Source organism: Gopherus evgoodei, chromosome 9 (assembly GCF_007399415.2).
Source record: "Gopherus evgoodei ecotype Sinaloan lineage chromosome 9, rGopEvg1_v1.p, whole genome shotgun sequence".
NCBI classification, from domain to species: Eukaryota; Metazoa; Chordata; order Testudines; family Testudinidae; genus Gopherus; species Gopherus evgoodei.
The window spans coordinates 25,088,276-25,109,459 of record NC_044330.1 but is presented as its reverse complement, the minus strand read 5'-3'; the positions used below and the strand labels follow the sequence as shown (position 1 = coordinate 25,109,459).

Here is a 21,184-nt window from a genome sequence, read left to right as displayed (position 1 = left end):
GCTCTTCTCCCGCTCAGTCTAAATACGGGGGCAGCTCCTCCCTCCCGTCCAGCCTGTATAAGAGGGTTTCATACCACTAGCAGCACACCACCAAGCTGAGCTATGATTAATCAGGAGGGGCAGGGAGTCCCTGGCATACACCCTGGGAAACCCCCACCAAACCCAGTCCAGCCAGTTGCCACCCCCATCACCTTTTGAGTCTCTCTGGATGGTGGGTGACCTAAGGCGTGGGGCTGACAGCTGATCTGAATGTATTTAATGTTGTTTTCGTATGTGATGTGCCTATAGAACACAGACGAAAATCCAGAATCAATTCCATCACATTAAGTGTGAGCAGTCTCAGCTGCAAAAACTTCCTTAGGGAGAATTCAGCTTCTTGGAAAGGTTTAAGATTTCATCCAAAATTGTCATCTTAAAAGCATTCTTGAAGCAATATTGGAAGCCCTTTGATTTAAAACTCTGAGTACAGATCATAAAAGGAAAATGATTAAGTTAGTAAAAAGAGAAAATTGAGGAATGGAGCGATTGAGTTAATACTAGTAGTTCAGTAGGATGCAAGTCTTGGAGAGGAGGCGGTGATAGCATTGCTCTGAGTCACCTGAAAGAAGAATGTTGGAGGGGCATGCAGAAAAAGAGCTGAAACATTGAATAAACCAAATGGGTTTGGTCTGTTTATGGGACTGAAGTGCGAGAGTAGACGAGATGGCCCATAGAAGCCAAACATTTAAAACCAGCCTCTAACTTTTAATGCCCAAAATTATGTGGCCAGGGTTTTGGCTTGCATGCCTCATCCTTGAATACGTGCACATGTCTGGACAGTGCCTTGCACAATGGGCAACCCAGTTGGCTTCTCTGTGCTCCTGCAATATAAATATATAATAATAATAATAATAATAATAATAATAATACCTATCCGTATGTACAAAATTGAGTTTGGATAAATACTTGGGCAATACGCAATTATGGGTGCTGAGGCTGGTCAAAGTTTCTGCAGATTTGTCTCTTGAGATCTTCATATAGTGTACCAAAATCTTAAGGATCTGATTGTGCCAGACAAGCTCAGCCTCGTGTTCAGCTTCATGAGCCTTCTTGCCACTCCGGGGAGAGTATGTAGGAGGACAGTGCTTCAAGAAGTGCATTTTTATTATAGAGTTTGATATGGAAATTAAGCAAGGACAATACAGAAGAGCTTGACTGCTTAACAGTACATGCCAAAAACTGCTGATTATATTTTAGCACCCAGCAAATGGTGTCCTTGTGCTTTAGAGTAAGCAGATTAGATGTATAACATATAATTTCATAGCAGTGTAAAGAATATGCAATACAAATTCCATTCACAAGAGAAAGCAGAAGCAGGTCAAATAGCTAGGCAAGATTAAATCCCTCTGGGTAGTTCCTGACCACAGAGGTACAGTGCAATGTGTACACTTCCCCTGCATGTGGAGGCACTCTCAGTGCAGACTGGTCCCTCACCTCTGCAAGTTATTTCAAGGAATGCAATACAGCCAGGGCCCCAGAATTCTGTACTTTGCAGAGCACGGAGCTGCTATTGTATTTGGTGCCATCGTGAAGGGGAGGGAGCTTACGGGAAGGAAGGCTCCTTCTACATTATGGCAAGAAAGAATCTGTCCCTTTATCTGTGTCCATACACTATACAAAGTGATTTCAAACCACCCATTTCTTGTGGCTATTTGACCTGCTTCTGTCTTCTGTTTTGAAAGGAATTTGTATATGTTCTTTATACTGCTACAAAATTATGTGCTTCATGTCAGCCCGCTTATTCTAAAGCTAAGAATTCCATGCACTATGTGCTAAAATGAAATCTTGCAGATTCCCACAGAGAAATGTTTGGTGTGCATCATTACACAAGCAAGCTCTTTGCTAAGTGATACTGTCCCTGTTACATTTCAGTATCAAATTCCATTTGAAAAATATACCACTTGAGTAGATTTTATTTTGCAATAATTGAAAATTACAGGCATGTTGAAAAATGAAATACTTTTTATTGAGTTGTGAATTTCATAGATGATTAGTCTTGCCTCTCACATATGAGACAAAACCTAATTGTGTCTGGTAGCTGTTGCAAAAGCTGTTAAAATGTATGCCCCGTTCTTCGAGGTGTATTCACATTTGATCCAAAACATTGCTAGTGTGAACAATAATGCAGGTTAGAAAAAGAAAAGTTCAGACCTACAAATATTAATTATGCATAGTAATAATATACTGTGCTATAGAAATGGGCTCAAGCCTCATTGCTGATCAATTACAGAACATCCTTGTTTAAAGTTGCACAATGCTCCCTTATATTGTTGTTTGGCAGCCCCCTGCTCTGTCCACTGCTTGCAGGAAGAGCAGCCTGTTGGAGCTAGTGAAGAGATTTGGAACCAGGGTGGACTGGCAGCCCCCCATCAGCTCCCCACTCCCCTAAGTTCCCTGTGCGGAGCCGCCCAGCAGGCTATCAGTTGCTGGGCAGTTCAGCTGTCTCTCCCCCCACTGCCATGTGCTGCTCCTGCCCTCTGCCTTAGAGCTGCTCCCGGGAGCCTCCTGCTTGCTGTGTGGGGGTAGGTGAAGGGGTGCTAATGTCAAGGTGTACCCCTCCCCACGCTCCTGCCCCCCATCTCCACAGAGTGGAGACCAGGGAGACATGACAGGGCGCAGGATGAAGGGAACTTGCTGGCAGCCGCTGCTGTCTCAACTTGCTGACCTACTTAAAAAGGCAGTGTACTTAGAGTGGGGTCAGCATACTTAAAGGGGAAATGCGCGTCTCTCTCTCACACGTGGTATGTGTCTTTGTCTCTCTCTGCCATGCTGTCTCCCCTCCCTCCATTCATTCTGCCTTGTACAGTGGGAGGCTACATAAACAACAGCATGTTAACCCTTGAGGGCTCAGCCGAGTGCCAGTTCATTATTTAGCAGTAAGGCATTCCCTGGGAAAATATCCTACCCCCTGACTTCACCACCTCAACCAAGCTTCACAATCATCACTGCTGTATACAGTATTAAATTGTTTGTTTAAAACTTATACTGTGTATATGTGTGTGTGTACCTATACACATAAAATATAGTCTTTTGTCAGGCAAATAGCATTTCGTGGAACCTAAGCCCTCCGCATTTACATTAATTCTTATGGGGAAATTGGATTTGCTTAACATTATTTTGCTTAAAGTAGCATTTTTCAGGAACATAACTACAATGTTAAGGGAGGAGTTACTGTAGCTGGATCTAGGGTTTTGTTTTGATTTATTATACACAGCATACATAGCAAATTATGAGGAGAAAATGTGAAGTAGTAGTTGTGGCAAATTATTTGCCACCAGTGTGCAAGCTGGAATACATTTGTGTGAACCATTCTTCCACTAAACCTGTTTGCAGATAGTTCACGAGCAGAAAAAAGGCTGAATACATTTTATGAATTGTTCACTGCAAACCTTTTGCCTTGTTAAAGTTAAGATAGTGATCATTTTAGGCAGGGGCGGCTCTAGGCATTTTGCCGCCCCAAGCACGGCAGGCAGGCTGCCTTCGGCGGCTTACCTGCAGAGGGTCCGGCTTCGGCGGACCCTTCGGACCAGCGGACCCTCAGCAGGCAAGCCGCCGAAGGCAGCCTGCCTGCCGTCCTTGCAGTGCCGGCAGAGCGCCCCCTGTGGCTTGCCGCCCCAAGTACACACTTGGCATGCTGGGGCCTGGAGCCGCCCCTGATTTTAGGCACAAAAGAAAGGAAAAGGACCTCTAACCTTCATGTGGAATTAAAATTAACAAGTGGAGAGCTCCCAGCGACAGATAGTTCAAATTCTCTCTGAATATTGTAGAGCTGTGCATTCCATGATATATTATATCAGCAATAGCCAGTGGTAGTTATACTTTAATTAGAGGTACAGTGTGCCTGTGTGAGGTGTCACGAACAGAGGGTTTTCTCTATGAAGCTTGACAAGAGGTCTTCACTGTACAACTACCTGAAAGATTGCTAAAACATTTTCAAACAAGACAAGTGCTGTGATTTGTAGCAGAGGGATGCAGTTTTCTCAGGTGCTTACAAAATGATCGTTCACTTTTTATAACTAATTTAAATGAGCCAGGTTCTCCATTAAAAAATATAGTACACTAGTTCTCTGGAAATATAAATTTTATCTGTTTTCTGAATTGTTGTTATAATCGTGTCATTATAAACACCCCATAATTTTTGTTTATAGCTGGTGTAGCTCTGATTTACACAAGCTGGAGATTTAGCCCTCTGAAAATAAGCCAGTTTACATCAACTGAGGTTCTAGTCCTCTTTTTTGGGGGGAGGGAGGGGCAAGGAGAGGAATTAAACAATTTAAAATAAATTTAGCATTACAGTACACTACGTTGTGTGTTTGTGGAGAGAGTGAGTGGGTTTTTGGTGGGGCTGAGAGCATGTCAGCATGCTGTCTTGTAAATTCAGAACCCCCACCCCCCGCCTCTCTCTCTCTCACTCACTCACTCAAAGCAAGCAGCATTCCTTTGTCCTGGAGCAGATATGCAGCCATCTGTCAGAAATGGAGCTTTGAAAGGGCATATCCACATTCCTACAGCGAGTTCAAAACAATGACAAGAGTGGCCACTTGACTTAAGGGGATTATGGGATATTTCCAGAGGCTGATCAGAGCGCAGTAACGCAACACCTCATTCACACTGGTGCCTGGGCATTGTTGCCAAGGCGCAGCAAACATCATTCCTCTGACTGAGGTGGAGTACCAGCAGTGCTGTAGCCCCAGAGTCGGAGCACTCTACATGCCGTGCCAGTGTGGATGGGGCTCCTTTATTGTGTAACTCACAAGTGTAGCCAAGCCCTTATATAATGAATTAAGCCTGACAGCACTCATGTGAAGTCAGTAAGCGTTAATGTTATTCCCATTTTATAAATGAGGAAATTGAGATACAGAAAGTGACTTTGTCCTGACACATAATAAATGTTTAGGAGTCAGGAATAGAACCCAACTCTTCTGGCTCCCAGGACTAAGTAGCCACAATCCCGTAGCCTGGCTTTTTGTGCAACATTATGAGTTCAGCTTGTTGCAGTTTGCTGGATAGCTTTTGCAAATAGAGGGTAAATTTTGTTTAACTTGGTAGAAGAAGCCTGTTCGGCATCAAATTTTTTCAGGGTTGTAACAGTCTTAGTAATCATAAATATATAACAATGTCATGATTCCTCTCCCCTGGGTTGTCATTTCTGGAAAGCCCCTGGAGTGGCAGGGCTTAATTTTTCGGAACCATGCCAATGTAATGTGCCATAGGGTGATGCAAAAATACTCTCTGACAGGATTTTGATTAGATTAACTCTGAAACAACATCAATGAACTCTATCCCTGGAGGCTGCCAATTGACAGGCTCACCAAGATGGTGTCTTTTCCAATCCAAATTTGAGTGTAATTAAAAAAAATTCTTGTGGAGGGCTATGAATTCTGCATGAAGCCACACTTTCTGATATTTTTTAATGTGGCTGGGCAGACATGAGACATCATCATCTATCTCCAGTGTACATTTTAGAATAGTCCAGTACTGTGATGTGTCGGAACTGTCACCTCTTTTGTGATGTGTTCCTGTCATAAACAGATAGCTAAGGGTTAATGTCTCTTTCACCTGAAACACCTGACCAGAGGACCAATCAGGAAACCGGATTTTTTCAACTTTGGGTGGAGGGAAGTTTGTGTCTGTGGTCTTTGTTTTCTGGCTGCCTGCTTTCTCTGAGCTTTGGAGAAGTAGTTTCTACTTTCTAGTCTTCTGTTTCTAAGTGTAAGGACAAAGAGATCAGATAGTAAGTTATATGGTTTCTTTTCTTTGGTATTTGCATGAATATAAGTGCTGGAGTGCTTTGATTTGTATTCTTTTTGAATAAGGCTGTTTATTCAATATTCTTTTAAGAAATTGCCCTGTATTGTGTCATCTTAATACAGAGAGACTATTTGTATGTATTTTTTCTTTCTTTTTTTTCTATATAAAGCTTTCTTTTAAGACCTGTTGGAGTTTTTCTTTACTTCAGGGAAATTGAGTCTGTACTCACCAGGGAATTGGTGGGAGGAAGAAATCAGGGGAGATCTGTGTGTGTTGAAGTGGCTAGCCTGATTTTGCATTCCCTCTGGGTGAAGAGGAAAGTACTTTTTGTTCCAGGACTGGGAACAGAGAGGGGGAGTCACTCTGTTTGGATTCACAGAGCTTGTGTCTGTGTACCTCTCCAGGAGCACCTGGAGGGGGGAAGGGAAAAAGGATTATTTCCCTTTGTTGTGAGACTCAAGGGATTTGGGTCTTGGGGTCCCCAGGGAAGGTTTTTCAGGGGGACCAGAGTGCCCCAAAACACTCTAATTTTTTGGGTGGTGGCAGCAAGTACCAGGTCCAAGCTGGTAGCTAAGGTTGGAGGTTTTCATGCTAACCCCCATATTTTGGACGCTAAGGTCCAGATCTGGGAATAAAGTTATGATAGTTCCAGACTTCATTCTGGCAATTTCTAATGGTGTATATTCTTTTTTTTTCTTGCCGCTTCTAGGATTAAAGGCTTCTCTCCAGAGACTGCAGCTCGAGTATGTGGATGTTGTCTTTGCAAATCGACCAGATAATAATACCCCCATGGAAGGTTAGTGAGAGCTTTAACAAAAGATTTTAATGTGATTGATTCTGGATAAAAGGCTTGTACCAATCATGGCGGAAAATGAAAATCTATTTACTAAGTATTCAGGTGGGGCAGATTCAATATAAAACACCTCACTCTTGAGACCTTGTTCTAAATGCATTCATATATCTTAAAAAGGAAGGTATTGAGGATTTGTTTATATCACTGGAGTGGCTTTAATGCTGTTAATTTCCCCAAGTTTATGTCCTTTTTCTGATTTCATCAAACACACCTGAAATGAATTTGTGTTTGAATCTTGTGCCAAACTTCATGCCTAATGAAATCTGCCTGTCCCTTCCTATAATGTAATAAATCTTCTGTCCTGTTTATGTTTTCAGGATGTGCCTGTGATATGAAGTTTAAAATGGTTCCTGAGGCGCCCATCTTAGGGCCAGTTTGTGAATGCCTCACTGCCATTGATGAGTAGTAATTCCCATTGACTTCAGTGGCAGTACTCAAGCAAGTACTTGCTTGCTAATGGAAATAAGGAGTTCAAAAATTGGCCCTCAGTGAGGGAATGCTGTATAGGTCAATGCCATAACTTTATTCTTATTTTAAAACAAGATCAAATATATTGCATTTTTTCTGGGCAGTAAATAATTGAAATTCTTCTCTTGTCTTCTGCTCATAAAGGACATGATTCTGCTTCCATTGAAATCGGTGGCAAAACTCTTATTGATTTCTATAGTGCAGGATGAGGACTGATTAAAAAAAATATTTCTCAGGGTGATCAGTGGTGTTAGCTTGAATTACTGGATAGGATGATCTGGAATGCAGCGCTTAATATAGGGGAGGCATCATGTGTAGAGCTAGGATAAATTAATTATATTTTAAATTATGGTCCATGGGCTGGAGCTACATAGTTTGTGACCACGCTCCTACCACTGTGGAGCTACCACAGATGATAAATGGAGCTTGGTAGAAGCTCAAGGGTAGAGTGTGGTCCTTCTAGGCCTTGTCTAGACTAGAATTTAAAGGTGTGATGTTAGATAACATCTTCAAACAAACATGTTTTTAAAGTCTAGTGTGTACAAGGTACTCTCTCTTCAATGCTAGGGGAAGCCTCAGCTTTGTCTTGATCAGTTTAGCATGCATTAAAGGCAGTGTGCCTTGTCTTTGCTAGACTTTTAGAACATGTTTGTTAGCGTATGTTAGCTAACATCACACTTTTAAATCCTAGTCCCAACAAAGTTGACAAAGTCACTGTTACATTCAGTGGGGGGAAATGATTGCTATTCCAGCCCTTTGCTCAGTTGTCTATTTGCATAGTCAGTTGCCTGATTTGCATGCACAATTATGGTAATTAGATGTATATATCAGGAATGCAGTCATCTGAAAATCTGGCCTTTGAATTATAATTAAACTTCAGAGTTAGCACCTTATTGAATGGGGACCGTTAACACTTCTCTTAGATGTCAGGTGTTTTTCAATCTAATGTCGAAACCCTACACAGGTTCCAGTTCAGAATATTATCTTCTCAATCATTAGAACTAAAAACTTAATTATAAAAACAAACAAACCTTGCCGTCTGCAGAATCTGATTCTGTCATGGGTGGTAGAATAACTACATTAAACAGCCCAGGAATTTGATAACCCTGTTTTAAATTGTTAGCTTGAAATTCAGAGGTTTTGAAGCCCATTTATTAATTAAAATAGGCTCCAGTTTGAACTCTGAGTAGATTACATTAGCGTTACACTGACTGACAACTCCCTGCAACTAGAGGATTAGGAGATTGGCCTGAAATTTTAAAACATGAGGAGATTTACTGATAGGTGATAAGGTCAAAAAACATGATATGTTGTATCTTGGAGGGAGAAATAACCTTTTTGCTCAGTCAATTATAATATAAAACAGTGTAGCATGTTATGGCTGCTCTCACTTATGGCCTTCATGTTTTTTATTGAGCAGAAGAAGAAGAAACCACAAGTGATTTTCTGAGTCACTGTTATTGTTGTTGGCTGTATTTAGAAAATATCTGGGCCTAGCTCAGAAAAGAACCTGTTCTTCTAAGAACAATCTACCAACAAACGTGGCCTACATTAGAGCACAGCAGACATGGGCAAATATTGCAAAACTTTGCTATGAATATTTGGTTCACTCTTCTAAATAAATTGTCTTTGACTGTGTTTTGTGCTTTTTGTGTGTGTTCACTTTCTGGGAATATTCTAAGAAATGGGTTTACTAGGTCATGATGTTCGTGCAAATAACAAATTTTAAGTGAATGTTGGAGAATATTCTTGGGAAGTGAATTCTGAAGTTGTAAACATGACAAGCCAGAAACCTGATTCTAAGAGTTATGTTCATTCAGCATAGGCACAGTATCTACCAGAGTAAGGTCCTGGCCCATGACTGGGACTCCTGGGTGCCACCCCAATACAAATAAGAAATAATAATGAAACATTATATGGTCTATGTATCCACACAAAACTAAGCAATTCAACTAAAACTTTGAATATTTCCAATGAACTGTTTGAATGAGCTATAGACAAAAATTTCTGCAAGTAATTCTGAATATATATTAAATCTGAGAGCATTGTAAGCTGTTTGACAACAACTTGCAAACAGAAAATAGGTGAATAGACAAGATGTTCACTGTGATTTCTTCATTCAGCTCTGCTACAGAGTACAAAATCTCTACAACCAAATTAGTAATTCATCCATTTAACAACTCTGCAAGAGCAGTCCTTGAGTCTTTCATAGATAAGTAGATTCCAAGGCCAGAAGAGACATTGTGATCAGGTAGTCTGACTTCCTGTATAATGGAAAACATAGAACTTCCCCCAAAATAATTCCTAGTGCAGATCTTTTAGAAAAACAACCAGTCTTGATTTAAAAATTGTCAGTGATGGAGAGTCCATCACAGACCTTGTTCCAGTGGTTAATTATGCTCACTGTTAAAAAAAAATTATCCTTTATTTTCAGTCTGAATATGTCTAGATTCAACTTTCAGACCTGGGATTATATTATACCTTTCTGTGTTACAATGAAGAGCCCATTATCTAATATTTGTTCCCCATGTACGTACTTACAGACTGTAATCCAGTCACCCCTTAATCTTCTTTTCGTTAAGCTAAATAGATTGAGCTCCTTGAATTTGTCACTATAAGGCATATGTTCTTGCCCTTTAATCATTCTTGTGACTCTTCTCTGAACCCTCTCCTTGAAATGTGGACACCTGAACTGGACACAGTATTCCAGCAGCAGTCACCCCAGTGCCAAATACAGAGGTAAAATAACCTCTCTACTCCAACTCGAGAGTCCCTTATTTACGCATCCCAGGATGTGGTATTTAGATGTTGCTTGTGATTATTGGAACTGGGAGCACTGGCTGTTGGGAGTCTGAAAGGATAGGAAACAAGAAGAATGGGGGAGGAGTTGAGAAGGCAGAGTGAGAGTTATAGAGGGTGCAGCAGCAGCTTGGTAAAGAGGTTTCCGCTTTAAAATAAAGTCCTGTTGAAGTTTGTTCGTACCTTGCCTGGCTGAAACAACACTGGATTGCATTAGCTCTTTTGACCACAACATGGCATTGGGAGCTCATGTTCAGCTGATTATCTACCATGATGCCCAAATCTTTTTCAGGGTCACTGCTTCCCAGGAAAGAGTCCCCCATCCTGTAAATATGGGCTATATTCTTTGTTCTTAGATGTGCACATTTATATTTAGCCATATTAAAGCATTAGTATCCCTCAGTGGACAGGCTTAGTCTCTACCTAGATGGATTATCACCTACCTCACACCTGAACTGGCATAAGAAACCAATAGAGTTGCAGAATTTTTAATCCTAACACAAATGATCTTGAGGCTCTACTTCCCCAGTTATATTCTGACTCAGAGGATGAGCAGCATGAGTGTTTAGCAGCATGCTGTGCATGAGAATTTTCCTTAGGCTAATTGTACCCCTCAACTTGGTTTAGTCTTCCCATGGGAGGTGTAAAAAGTGGCTGAAAACCAGAGAAGTCTAAGAAGAAAACAAATAAATGATACTCTTGTGGTGAGATCACATGATCCATTCTGACTGGGTCTCTGCCTCTCATGCCAAACTTCTCATCATGGTTATCTCATGTAATCTGCAACCCTCAGCCTCAACTGTAAGAAGCAGAGCTCAGCTGTTAGGCCAGAATCTGATAAGTGTGTAACCCCATGGGACTTCAAAACAAGATTGTCCTTTGGGATTTAACTCATTCTCTCTCCTTCCTGCTGGACTTAACCTTCACTGAAAACAAGGGCTTCATGGTGGTCAGAATGAAGCTGAAAAGTTATCCTTCCTCCTGCCATATCTAAGAAAACACATACTCTTAAAAGGAAGTATCAGAGGGGTAGCCGTGTTAGTCTGGATCTAAGTCTGACGAAGTGGGTATTCACCCACAAAAGCTTATGCTCTAATACTTCTGTTAGTCTATAAGGTGCCACAGGACTCTTTGTTACTCTTAAAAGAAAGAGACCCATTGTTAATGCCACTTCATCCCTGTCAGACAAGGCTACTCTGCATTCCTACTCTACTGTTCCATCTGACAATGTCTCCTTAAAGAGCATGAGTCATTGTCCCAATAAACCAGTTAAGAAAGGCCTTTCCATTACTCTGCAGTGTGGCCAATGACCTCTTACAGTACAAACCTAAGTAAACAGGCTTATCTAATGAGGACAGGCCCAGAGAAGACACTCCTGACCAGTCTGTGTTATATCCTCCAAGACCTGTCTGTCTGAAGCCAAAATGCCATTAAGCTGCTGCCCTCAGTGGATCAAAAGTGATTTCATGGAATGCAGTATGCCAATTGTGCAGTGCCTTGCATAGAGTGGAGGGAATTCCTTCCTGAACCTACAAGTTCGTTCTCTAAATGGTTACATGCATCTACACCATAGAACAGATTAACTGCGTAGGAAGGATTTTTGCATGGTGTGCACCACAATGTTTTCAGAACCCCTTCTATGGCTCAAATGACAGCTTGTATACATCTATAGACAGAAAAGTAAATGATTCCACTTGAATCATTAAAGACAATCTGCAATATTAGCATCAGCAGAATTATAGTTCCCCTACAGCATTCTACAACCCTAGGGTACCCGGCAAGATTTCTGGAGAAGGGAGGCTTGAGGGAGGGATTTGACTATGAATGGTGTGGTGTTTACTCTTTTCATGTACTGTTTTTTTAAATGGTTCACCTAGTAAGCATTTTCTATCCCATAGCATCTGTTGAGCCATCTGTCAGTTCTCCAATATCTGGCATGCACAATGCGTGTTAAACTTCCTTGGGGAAAAAATATAAACCCACAGTCATTCCTGATTCCTACTCCTTATTTATTCATGTTTTCCCCAATATTCTCAGTTAGTACCACAAGTAAATAAAATTATCCTTTGCTTGCTTGCTTTTGAAACATTTGAAATAACATTTGAAATAAACATTTGAAAGAAATACTTATCCAGTCACAGCAGAGAGAAGAAATTCCTTCTAACATGCACACTTATATAGGATTCCAGAAAATGTCAGGCTATGCAGCTAGAATTTAATGGTAAGGACACATTCGTTTTTTGAAGGAAGTCAGTAGTTTCAAAGTGCCATGCGCATTCTTCAGTTTGTGTTCTTTTCATTAAAGCTGCAGTTGTTTTCCTAGGGTGCTCCTTTGGTTCAAGTGGAAAGTGGTTTATAGACTGTAAAAGTGTGTGCATACCATCAGGCTGTAAGGTAAATTCAGTAATTCTAAGGCATTCATTGTTTACAGTACCAGTGGCCAAAATGTCAGGAAATTACATGTGAGTAAACATGTTGTTACTTTGTGGGTGGCCAAACATGTAGGGAATTTTATCTGTCAATAAATGGTAAATAATAAATGCCTTAAAACTATTGAATTACTCCCTTAGCCTGCCCATCCAAAAAATCCAGAAATCCAACTCTAGGATGCTGTATTCTTCAGCCAGGGCCAGGCAAACTGGTTTAGGAATAAGTACCAACCTCCTGTATTAATAGTATAGAACTCAACCTAAAAGTTCTGAAATTTTAACTTTTTTCCCCCCTTCCCTCTTCCTTAACCAGAACTGCCAAGATACTGGAGGAGGCCATTCCTGGGGTATTTCCAGATTGATTGGAAACAGGAAACATCAGAAATCCTGAGTTAAATCCTCCTTGTTTGGACTGTTGTAGCTCAGTTGTATATAGCTAGCCGGCATGTCTCGCCCTGATAATGGATTTTCTTCTGCTACTGATGTAAGGGTATGCCTCAGTCCCCAGGTTTCAAGTCCTGTTTCTCCTGCACAAGCCCATGCCTGTGAGTGACCCACACTTCAGTTGTCTGAAGTGCCTGGGAGAAACTCATATCAAGGATCACTGCCAGATCTGTCGGGACTTCAAGCCCCATATGAAGAAGCACAGGGAAGCCAGTTTGATGTCCCTCCTGATGGAGGCAGTGCTCCGTCCCTCATCAGAGCTGAGCTGGCTTGACTGGGCACCCAGTAGCTCAGAATCAGAGTGGCATGTTCCTCCCTCTGTGAGAGTCTCTCAGCACCATTCTCCTTCACTGGTGCTAAAGAAGAAACATCAGAAGCAGCTGGCCAAGAGGGGACATTTCCCAACTCTGAAGAGAGCAAGCACAGGGAGCGCAGGGGAGTGCGACCTGAGTCTGGTCACTCCTCTGCCCCTGCTCTGAGGGTGACACCATCCACTCCACCTTGTATGCAGGTTCTGTGGAGTCAAGTCCTGGACCATCCCTCAGCACCAGAGGGACAATGTGGCACCAGCAGGATCACGGTACCATTAACCTCGGAGTGTTCATTGTGGCCAGAAAGCTGCTGGTTCTATAAGTGGCCACCACCAGCAGTACAAGAGGTGGCAGCAGTGATGCTGGGGAACAGAAGGGAGCATGTGGTCTCAGACTCCTGTTCGGTACTGGCCTACTTGGTACCATCTAGAGGGAAACCGTCTCTGTTCGCCTCTGTGCAAGTCTTCCCACCTTGGCAGTGTTCCCTGGGGCAGATGGGTACTGCCCCTCCAGGGTCTCCAGAGGATGGCCATTGTCAGACTCAGAAGTGGGGTTTTACTCCTGCTTGAGGAACTGTTGCCAGTTTCCCCCCCAAGCAGCCCTACCCCCTAGTTGGTGGATCCAAGCGCAGGGGTACCACTGAGTACTTGGCACAGTGGGCACTGGCCTATGCAGATACAATGACCATTTTGGAATGCATGAGGGAGTCCCTCATACAAGGGCCCTCTTCCAGATACTCATACTCCATAGTATCAGAAAGAAGAGCGGCCCTGTCCCTATGACTGGCACCCAATCTGCACTCCTGTATTGAGCCCAGCATCGAGCCTTAGGACGTAGCTCTATGGACCTGGTCGGTGCAGAAGGAGAAGAGGAGGACCCTGCTGGTGCAAGCCTCTTCTTCTTCATCCCTGGATGAGGCAGTGTCTGGGGTGTGCGTATCTCCCCTCACAATGACTTCACAGCTCATCAGGAGCTATTGAAAAGAGTGGTCTTGAAACTTGGGCTGGAAGTAGAAGTAGTCAAAAAATCCTCCCACAGCCTGGTGGATATTTTGAACACTGTGGACCCTTCAAAAGTGATCCTCCCTCTCAATGAGGCCATTTTAAGACTGGCTAAAGCCCTGTGGCAAACCCCATCTTCCCTGCCTCCTATCACAAAAAGGGTTGAAAAGAAGCACTTTGTTCCAACTGAAAGCTGTGGGTACTTGTACTCCCACCCCCATCCCTAGTGGTCTCGGAGGCCAATGAGAGGGACAGACAGGGTTAGCAAGGAGTGACCAGTAAACCAAAGGATGCAAAGAGACTAGACCTTTTTTGCAGAAAGGTTTATTCTACAGGGTGTCTACTACTCTGCATCGCCAACCAACAGGCATTGCTAGGGAGATACAATTTTAATGTTTAGGATTTGATGTTGAAGGACTCTGATCCCCAGGAGTCAAGACAGGAGTTGTATGTGTTGGTGGACAAAGGGAAATGTGGCCAGGGCCTCCCTACAGGCTACTCTGGATGTGAAAGATTTGGCATCTAGATTCATGGTGTCTACAGTGGTCATGTGCAGATATTCTTGGCTCCAATCCACACCTCTGCCAACAGAGGTCCAACAGTCCATCCAGGGCCTTCCATTTGAAGGTACTTCACTCTTCTCTGAACAAATGGATGCGAAGCTTCACAGCCTGAAGGATTCTAGAGCCACCATCAAGTCCCTGGGTTTCTATGCTTGGTGTCTTCGATGAAACACTTCAGGCTTCATCAACCGGTCCACTTCTCAGCTCCACCACTGCGCTAGGACTTGTTTAAGAATCAAAAAGGAGCTATAAACCCAGACAACTGCTCTCACCTGCTTCAACTAGTGGGCCCTCAAAGATACTTGGGAAGCTCCAAGCAGAACTTTTGATGGAGTGCCTGAGGGCATTATACCAGTTCCTGCACTGGATCCTGCCCCCTTTTGTTTTCAGACCTTTTCTCCTGCTTCAGCACAACATGGTCCCTCATCACCTCAGACCGCTAGGTACTGAGTACAGTGGAGGAAGATTACACTCTCCAGTTTATTTCCATCCCTCCCTCCCATCCCTCTTCCCTGTCCCTTTTCGGGGACTCTTCTCATGAGCCACTTTTAGACCAGGAGGCACAAGCCCTCTTCCAGGTAGGAACCATGGAGGAGGTACCTCAGAGCTTGAAATGGAAAGGGTTTTACTCCCTTTATTTCCTAATCCTGAAGGCCAAGCAGGGGTCTCAGACCCATCCTAGACCTGTGTTTCCTTAACAGTTATCTCAAGAAACTGAAGTTCCACATGGTCTCGCTAGCCTCTGTTATTCCCTTCCAGGATCCAGGTGACCAGTATGTCACCCTCGACTTAAAAGTTGCCTATTTTCATATCTCCATATTTTGGGGCCACAGAAGATTTCTCAGTTTTGTCATGAACCAAACCCATTACCAGTTCACCATCCTCTCCTTTGGCCTGTCAGCAGCCCCTCAGGTATTCATGAAATGCATGGCAATGATGGCAGCCTTCCTCAGAAGGTAAGGAGTGCAAGTGTTCCCTTACCTTGATGACTGGATGATCAAGGCCCAGGTGAGGGCCAGCCTCCACCTGGTCTAAGCTATTTTCCAAGCACTGGGCCTGCTGATAAACAAGCAGAAGTCAACACTCATCCCCATTCAGAGGATAGAGTTCACTGTTGCAGTGTTTGATTCCACCTGGGCCAGAGCCTTCCTCCGAGAGGTATGCTTCCAGATAATGTCATCTCTGATATCGCAGATCAAGGCCCGCCCCATCACAACAAGCCGTTTCTGCCTCAGACTATTGGCTCATATGGCATCGTGCACATATGTGATACAGCATGCGAGACTTCACCTCAAACCCTTTCAAGTGTGTCTGGCCTTGGCGCACTCACCAAACTGTCATCATTTGGACTTCATGGTTATAGCTTCCACCCAGGTCCTTGCCTCCCTAGACTGGTTTAAGATAATCTAATTCAATTTACCTGTGACTGAGAACAGGTTTGAACCTTTGGAGTGCTCCAGAGTTTCTCATTGACTCATTAGAGAGGAAAAAACCTCTGAGTCATCTAGTCCACCCTCTGCCAAAGCTGGATTGCTCCCAAAAGTTCTAAGGTGTATCAAATCACTTTAAAGTCTTATGTTAGGCAATGGATAGCTGAGTCTTACATTTTTATCAGAAGACTAATTAATTTACATTCAGAAAATCAGTTGGTGCAGATGATTGTAGTCTCCAAGGAAACAGACAAAACTCTGCTAATCTAAAAAGATGAGACTCATGGTTTCTATTATTAAAAAGTCAGTCATTTTTTCTGTACCCTAACCCAGTGGCTCTCAACTTTTCAGATGACTGTACCCCTTTTGGGAGTCAGATGTGTCTTGTCTACCCCCAAGTTTCACCTCACTTAAAAACTACTTGCTTACAAAATCAGACGTAAAAATACAGAAGTGTCACAGCACGCTATTAATGAAAAATTGCTGACTTTCTCATTTTTACCATATAATTATAAAATAAATCAATTGGAATATAAATATTGTACTCACATTTCAATATATAATATATAGAGCAGTATCAGCAAGTCGTCTTTATAAAATTTTAGTTTGTAGCCTGTTGTAAAACTAGGCAAATCTATAGATGAGTTGATGTACCCCGTGGAAGATCTCTGTGTACCCCAGTTGAGAACCGCTGCCCTAAGCAAATACTGGAACATTTTTATAATGAAAGTAATTCCATATCAGGTGCAGTATTCAACCCACATTTATTTATGAAAGGCTCAAATTAGTTCACTTAAGAACTAATCCCCTTGTTTCACTTCCTCTCAACTCCCAATATTGTCATTGTTCCATTTCCCACAGCCCTTGGTGACTCTCCAAAGTGCCAGGTCCTCTTTTACTTTTCCCTATAACCCTCCAACAACTTCCCTCCCTCCCTCCTCCTCTCTCCTTCTCTCTCTCTCACTCCCACTAAAAAGCATGAAGTGGGGGTAGGCCATGTGCCATGTGAATTACTGCTAGTGAGTTTGCTAGTGCAGACAGTGTCCAGTAGGCTCCTCATTTCAGTGAGTCATCTGTACAAATGCAGAGCCAACTATGTTCATTTTGGCAGCCTCTCTGATTGGCTCTGGGTTACCAGTTAAAATCTCGGGAGTTTTGTAATGGCAAGTACTCTGTGGCAGAATAAAAAAAAATAGTATAATCTTTTACAAGAGCCTAGAAATCGCTATCCAATTTCACAGAAATATCTGAATAACTGGAGACAGGCCCTGGCCAAAACCCCAAGTCAAGATCTGGATCTGAATTTGCAGCTCAGAATTGTCTGTCTAGTGGTCTGATGTTGCACACTGAATGCGAACACTCCAAAATTTAGTAAAGTTCAGTATGAGTCCAGAACTCCTTGTCAGAGATATTTTTTCCTCTATTTTGTAAAATGATTTCCCTTTTTTAATGATTATTATAATAATTCCTTTTGAAAAAGAAACAATTCCTTGATGACAAAAACAAGTATTGAGGCTTCTGGGTGGGTATATTGCATTCTTGAAGCTCCAAGTATCATTAACCAGGTTTGGTTTATTATCTTGTAATTCTAGAGTATGTAATTTTAACCAAGATGTCTTTTGGGAAACCAGCACTTCAGTTATGGGATTTAACAGTTCACAGTTTTAAGCAGCAATAACCAATCTAAAGAATGCACCAGCTCTTTACACTGAAAATAATGAATAACAACCTACAGAAGCCAATTTTGGAATCTTCATTTCATTTCTTTTGTTTTTTAAATAAAATATTTCTGGATTTCCATGGAGGTAGCTCATCCTCTGTGGCAGAACCTGTGGGAGGTGCCCTGAAAGAAGCAATTCCTCCAAGGATCCCTTTGCAGAGTGCATTCTCTGTCATTCCATTGAAGGGGGCCAGGAGAGTGAGGTTTAGGCTGCAGGGCCAGACCACAACGTATGAGGATTTGCAGGAGGCTTGGGCCATCTATGTGGAAGTGCTTTGCCTCTGCACTAGATCTGCCTCCTTGAAGACCCCACCTCCATTGGAGCAATGCTACCAGGGATTTCAACATCTGTGGCTGCATCCATGAAAAGGGGTGCTCTCCTGAAAAGGTGATAGAATGCAACCCGCAGGTATATTATTTTTACTGCTTAAGATTCATGGAGCTGAGGTGGGCACAGTGTACATCTGCCCTGCCAATGGCCAATCACTTATCTCCCCTGCCAGCCTAGTCTTCACCCTTTAGCCCTGTGTGGATCTGAGACCCATGGAGAGGGTTGATTCCACAGAAGTAGCTGAGCCCTGCTTTCTCACTTGAGTGAGATGATCAGTGTGTGGAATATGTCCTCCCTGTTCAGACAGAAGGAGGATGGATCTAAGCCTTGGGAAGAAAATTATAATGGGGATCACTCCTCTTCTTTCATGCCTCAGAGAGACAGGCAGGGGGAGGACATTCCCTGTGATTACTAAGACACGAAAGAATACTACATGGTTTTTATACTTATTATACCCTTCATGTCATGGGATTTTTAAACACAGTTTTTGTAGCAGTGGTTATAGAAAGGGGAGCTTTTAAGAATCTTTTCTAGCTAAAAATAAATCACTTTTGTTCAGGGTTATCAAGTGGAAAGTTATGTTATGTTGCTGCTAGTCTGTGGCCATCGTCTGTGGCTTTGGTATGAGTTATTGCTCTCTCCTGGGTAAGGAAAGGCTTCACGGAATCGGAATTAACTTTGAATTTAGATCAGATGTGACAGCCCACCTGTACCAGAGTGTTACTTATAAGAGCTGTTGTTAGATGTAGAAGAATCAAAAGGCACACGCTTGGAATTTCTTAACAGTATGTTTGTGTTCAGCAGAGAAAGAGAGATTACCAGAGTGTAAGATCAAAACAGCAACTTAACCACCTTAGCAGCCCGTACTCTTCTCTGCAGCTGAGAATGCACCTTAATAAGAATACAGGTGCAAGCAGATGAACGTTCACTGTTAAAGCCTAGTCACCTTTAGTCAACTGGAAAATAGCAGCTCACATGAGTTCCAGATTAGCCCATGTCTATTCATTCTGAGGAGTAAGGCCCTGGCCCAATGTTTGACAATGCACAAGGGGATTGCTGCACCTATAAAGAGCCTTATTGAAGTCAGACCTGCACACATTGTCAATGGTAGGATCAGGACTAACTCTTAAGGTGCTAGCTAGATTAAAATATTCTGCAAAGCACATGCTAACAATACTTTATTTCTAATACATCACAGGATTCACAGATTAATAACATGGATTCCAAAACTTAAAGCAATTGCTAGTGTGCTGTGTACACAACAGCACTTATGTACAAAAGGGGAGGAAATGTTATGATTTGTGGTATAAATATCTGGGGCTTGTTTTCATACTCTAAGTAGTAGAATAAAGTAAATTATTGCAGTTAATTATAAAAAAATTATTTTTGTCTTCATTTCATCGCCTGCCACACACAGCTATTATAAAATACTGGTCATCTTGGGCCAAATTTTGCATAATAAATAACAGTAATGTAATAAATTAATAACAAAAACAATAAGCACTTCCATTCGGCCTTTCATCTGAGATGTCACAGCAGTTCATAAATATTCCTAACATCTGTGGTAACAGAGACACAGGCACCAGGATTTGACCCATAGGAAATAATTTTAATCAGCTTCAAAATTGTTACAGGCTGGAAGGGATTGTGTTACAGATTCTAAATAATCATTTATTTACAGTCAATCAACAACTTCCACCCCCAAACCTGATAGCCACTCTTTCTGTAAGACCCTGACATATTTATGTTCCCCTGTGCAGGCAGCCAGCTAGCTAACAGAGGGAGCAAAAGACCTGTTCCCTATTCACAAACCTCTTCCCAGAACTATTCAAACATCACTAAGGTTGCATTTGTTAGACAAGATATACACTTTGCCATGCTGGCTTGTGTTCTAGTTTTTAAAGGCAAAGGGAATAAAAATCATCATTCACCAAAGAGGGTAGGAGGCAAAGGTTAGAAAATGTTATATTCAAACTTCCAAGAAGATGTTACTGCAGTAAAGAATAAACAAAGCCATCATTAAAAAGTAGGCATTCTTTGAATGACTATTTATCATGTAACCCACTGTTTGAACATACTCAGAATTTTTTCACCATTCAGTGCCATGTTAGTTACCTGTTCATCATGCTCTTTATTGGATCAGAGTATGCTCACAAATTTAATTAAGCCCTTAAAGTGGGTGAAATACAGTGTGGCTGTGTCCAAATGGAAAAAAAAAATGACTGCAGGATCTTCTGCATCCTTCCCTTCTAAGGGGGAAAAAAAGAGTCTAACCAAAAAATGTAACACGCTACCAATGAAAAAACAAGCTGCATATAAAATATACAGAAACAGAAGCATGGCAAGAGGGATAATGTCTAGTTTGGTGAGATTTCTTCTAGGAGTATAGATGGAGACTTTATGTTTATCTGCTTCTCACTACCTGCAGAAGAAATCTCATAAAAACTCCAAGATTTTCAGAGTAATCCACCCTCTGCCAGGCTTCTTTACTTGATCCCTTTACAGAGAGGAAGAGAATGCTTTTGATATAAAAGGATATATGTCTTTAGGAACTGATACGCTAGACAGTTTTATATGCAACTACAAATGTAGTGTAGAATTTAATAAGATGCCACACGCCAGGCTTTCTCAATCCATCTAAATGATCAATAGCTATGATTCCATAATAACTTGACTGCAATTTAATAGGTCAAAAATCCATCACATAGATTTAAACTCCAATCAGTTTCTTGCAACTTTGTTCCTTGAAAAAGACAGCTCCTGCTGGTTGCAAGACACCATGTGCTTTACTGATAATATGCTACTAAATATTAGGGACAGTTTCTTATGCTTTTCAGACCTCATCTGGGTTATTTTTGTCAGGTGTCGTTTAAATGATATGCTATCAGAGTGGGTAAAAAATCAATCATTAGGATAATTTTATTCCACATAATGGGTTTATTTCTTTTTTAATACTGAGATGATATTGGCTGAATTGGGTTTCTGGAAAGAGGTTTAATGCAGCATTAAGTTTATAGATAAGCAAGGAAAGAGGTTAATTACTGG

The 21,184-nt window shown here is 41.9% G+C and overlaps 1 protein-coding gene across 3 annotated transcripts in view; it reads left to right on the top strand.

The window, feature by feature from the left end:
- KCNAB1 (potassium voltage-gated channel subfamily A member regulatory beta subunit 1) overlaps positions 1-21,184 on the top strand; it is a 287,423-nt gene that overhangs the window by 244,319 nt on the left and 21,920 nt on the right. For all 3 annotated transcript variants that reach the window (XM_030575965.1, XM_030575963.1, XM_030575964.1), the window contains one exon: positions 6,500-6,586. In XM_030575965.1, coding sequence (XP_030431825.1) covers positions 6,500-6,586 — 87 coding nt within the window. The remainder of the gene's footprint in view (positions 1-6,499; positions 6,587-21,184) is intronic.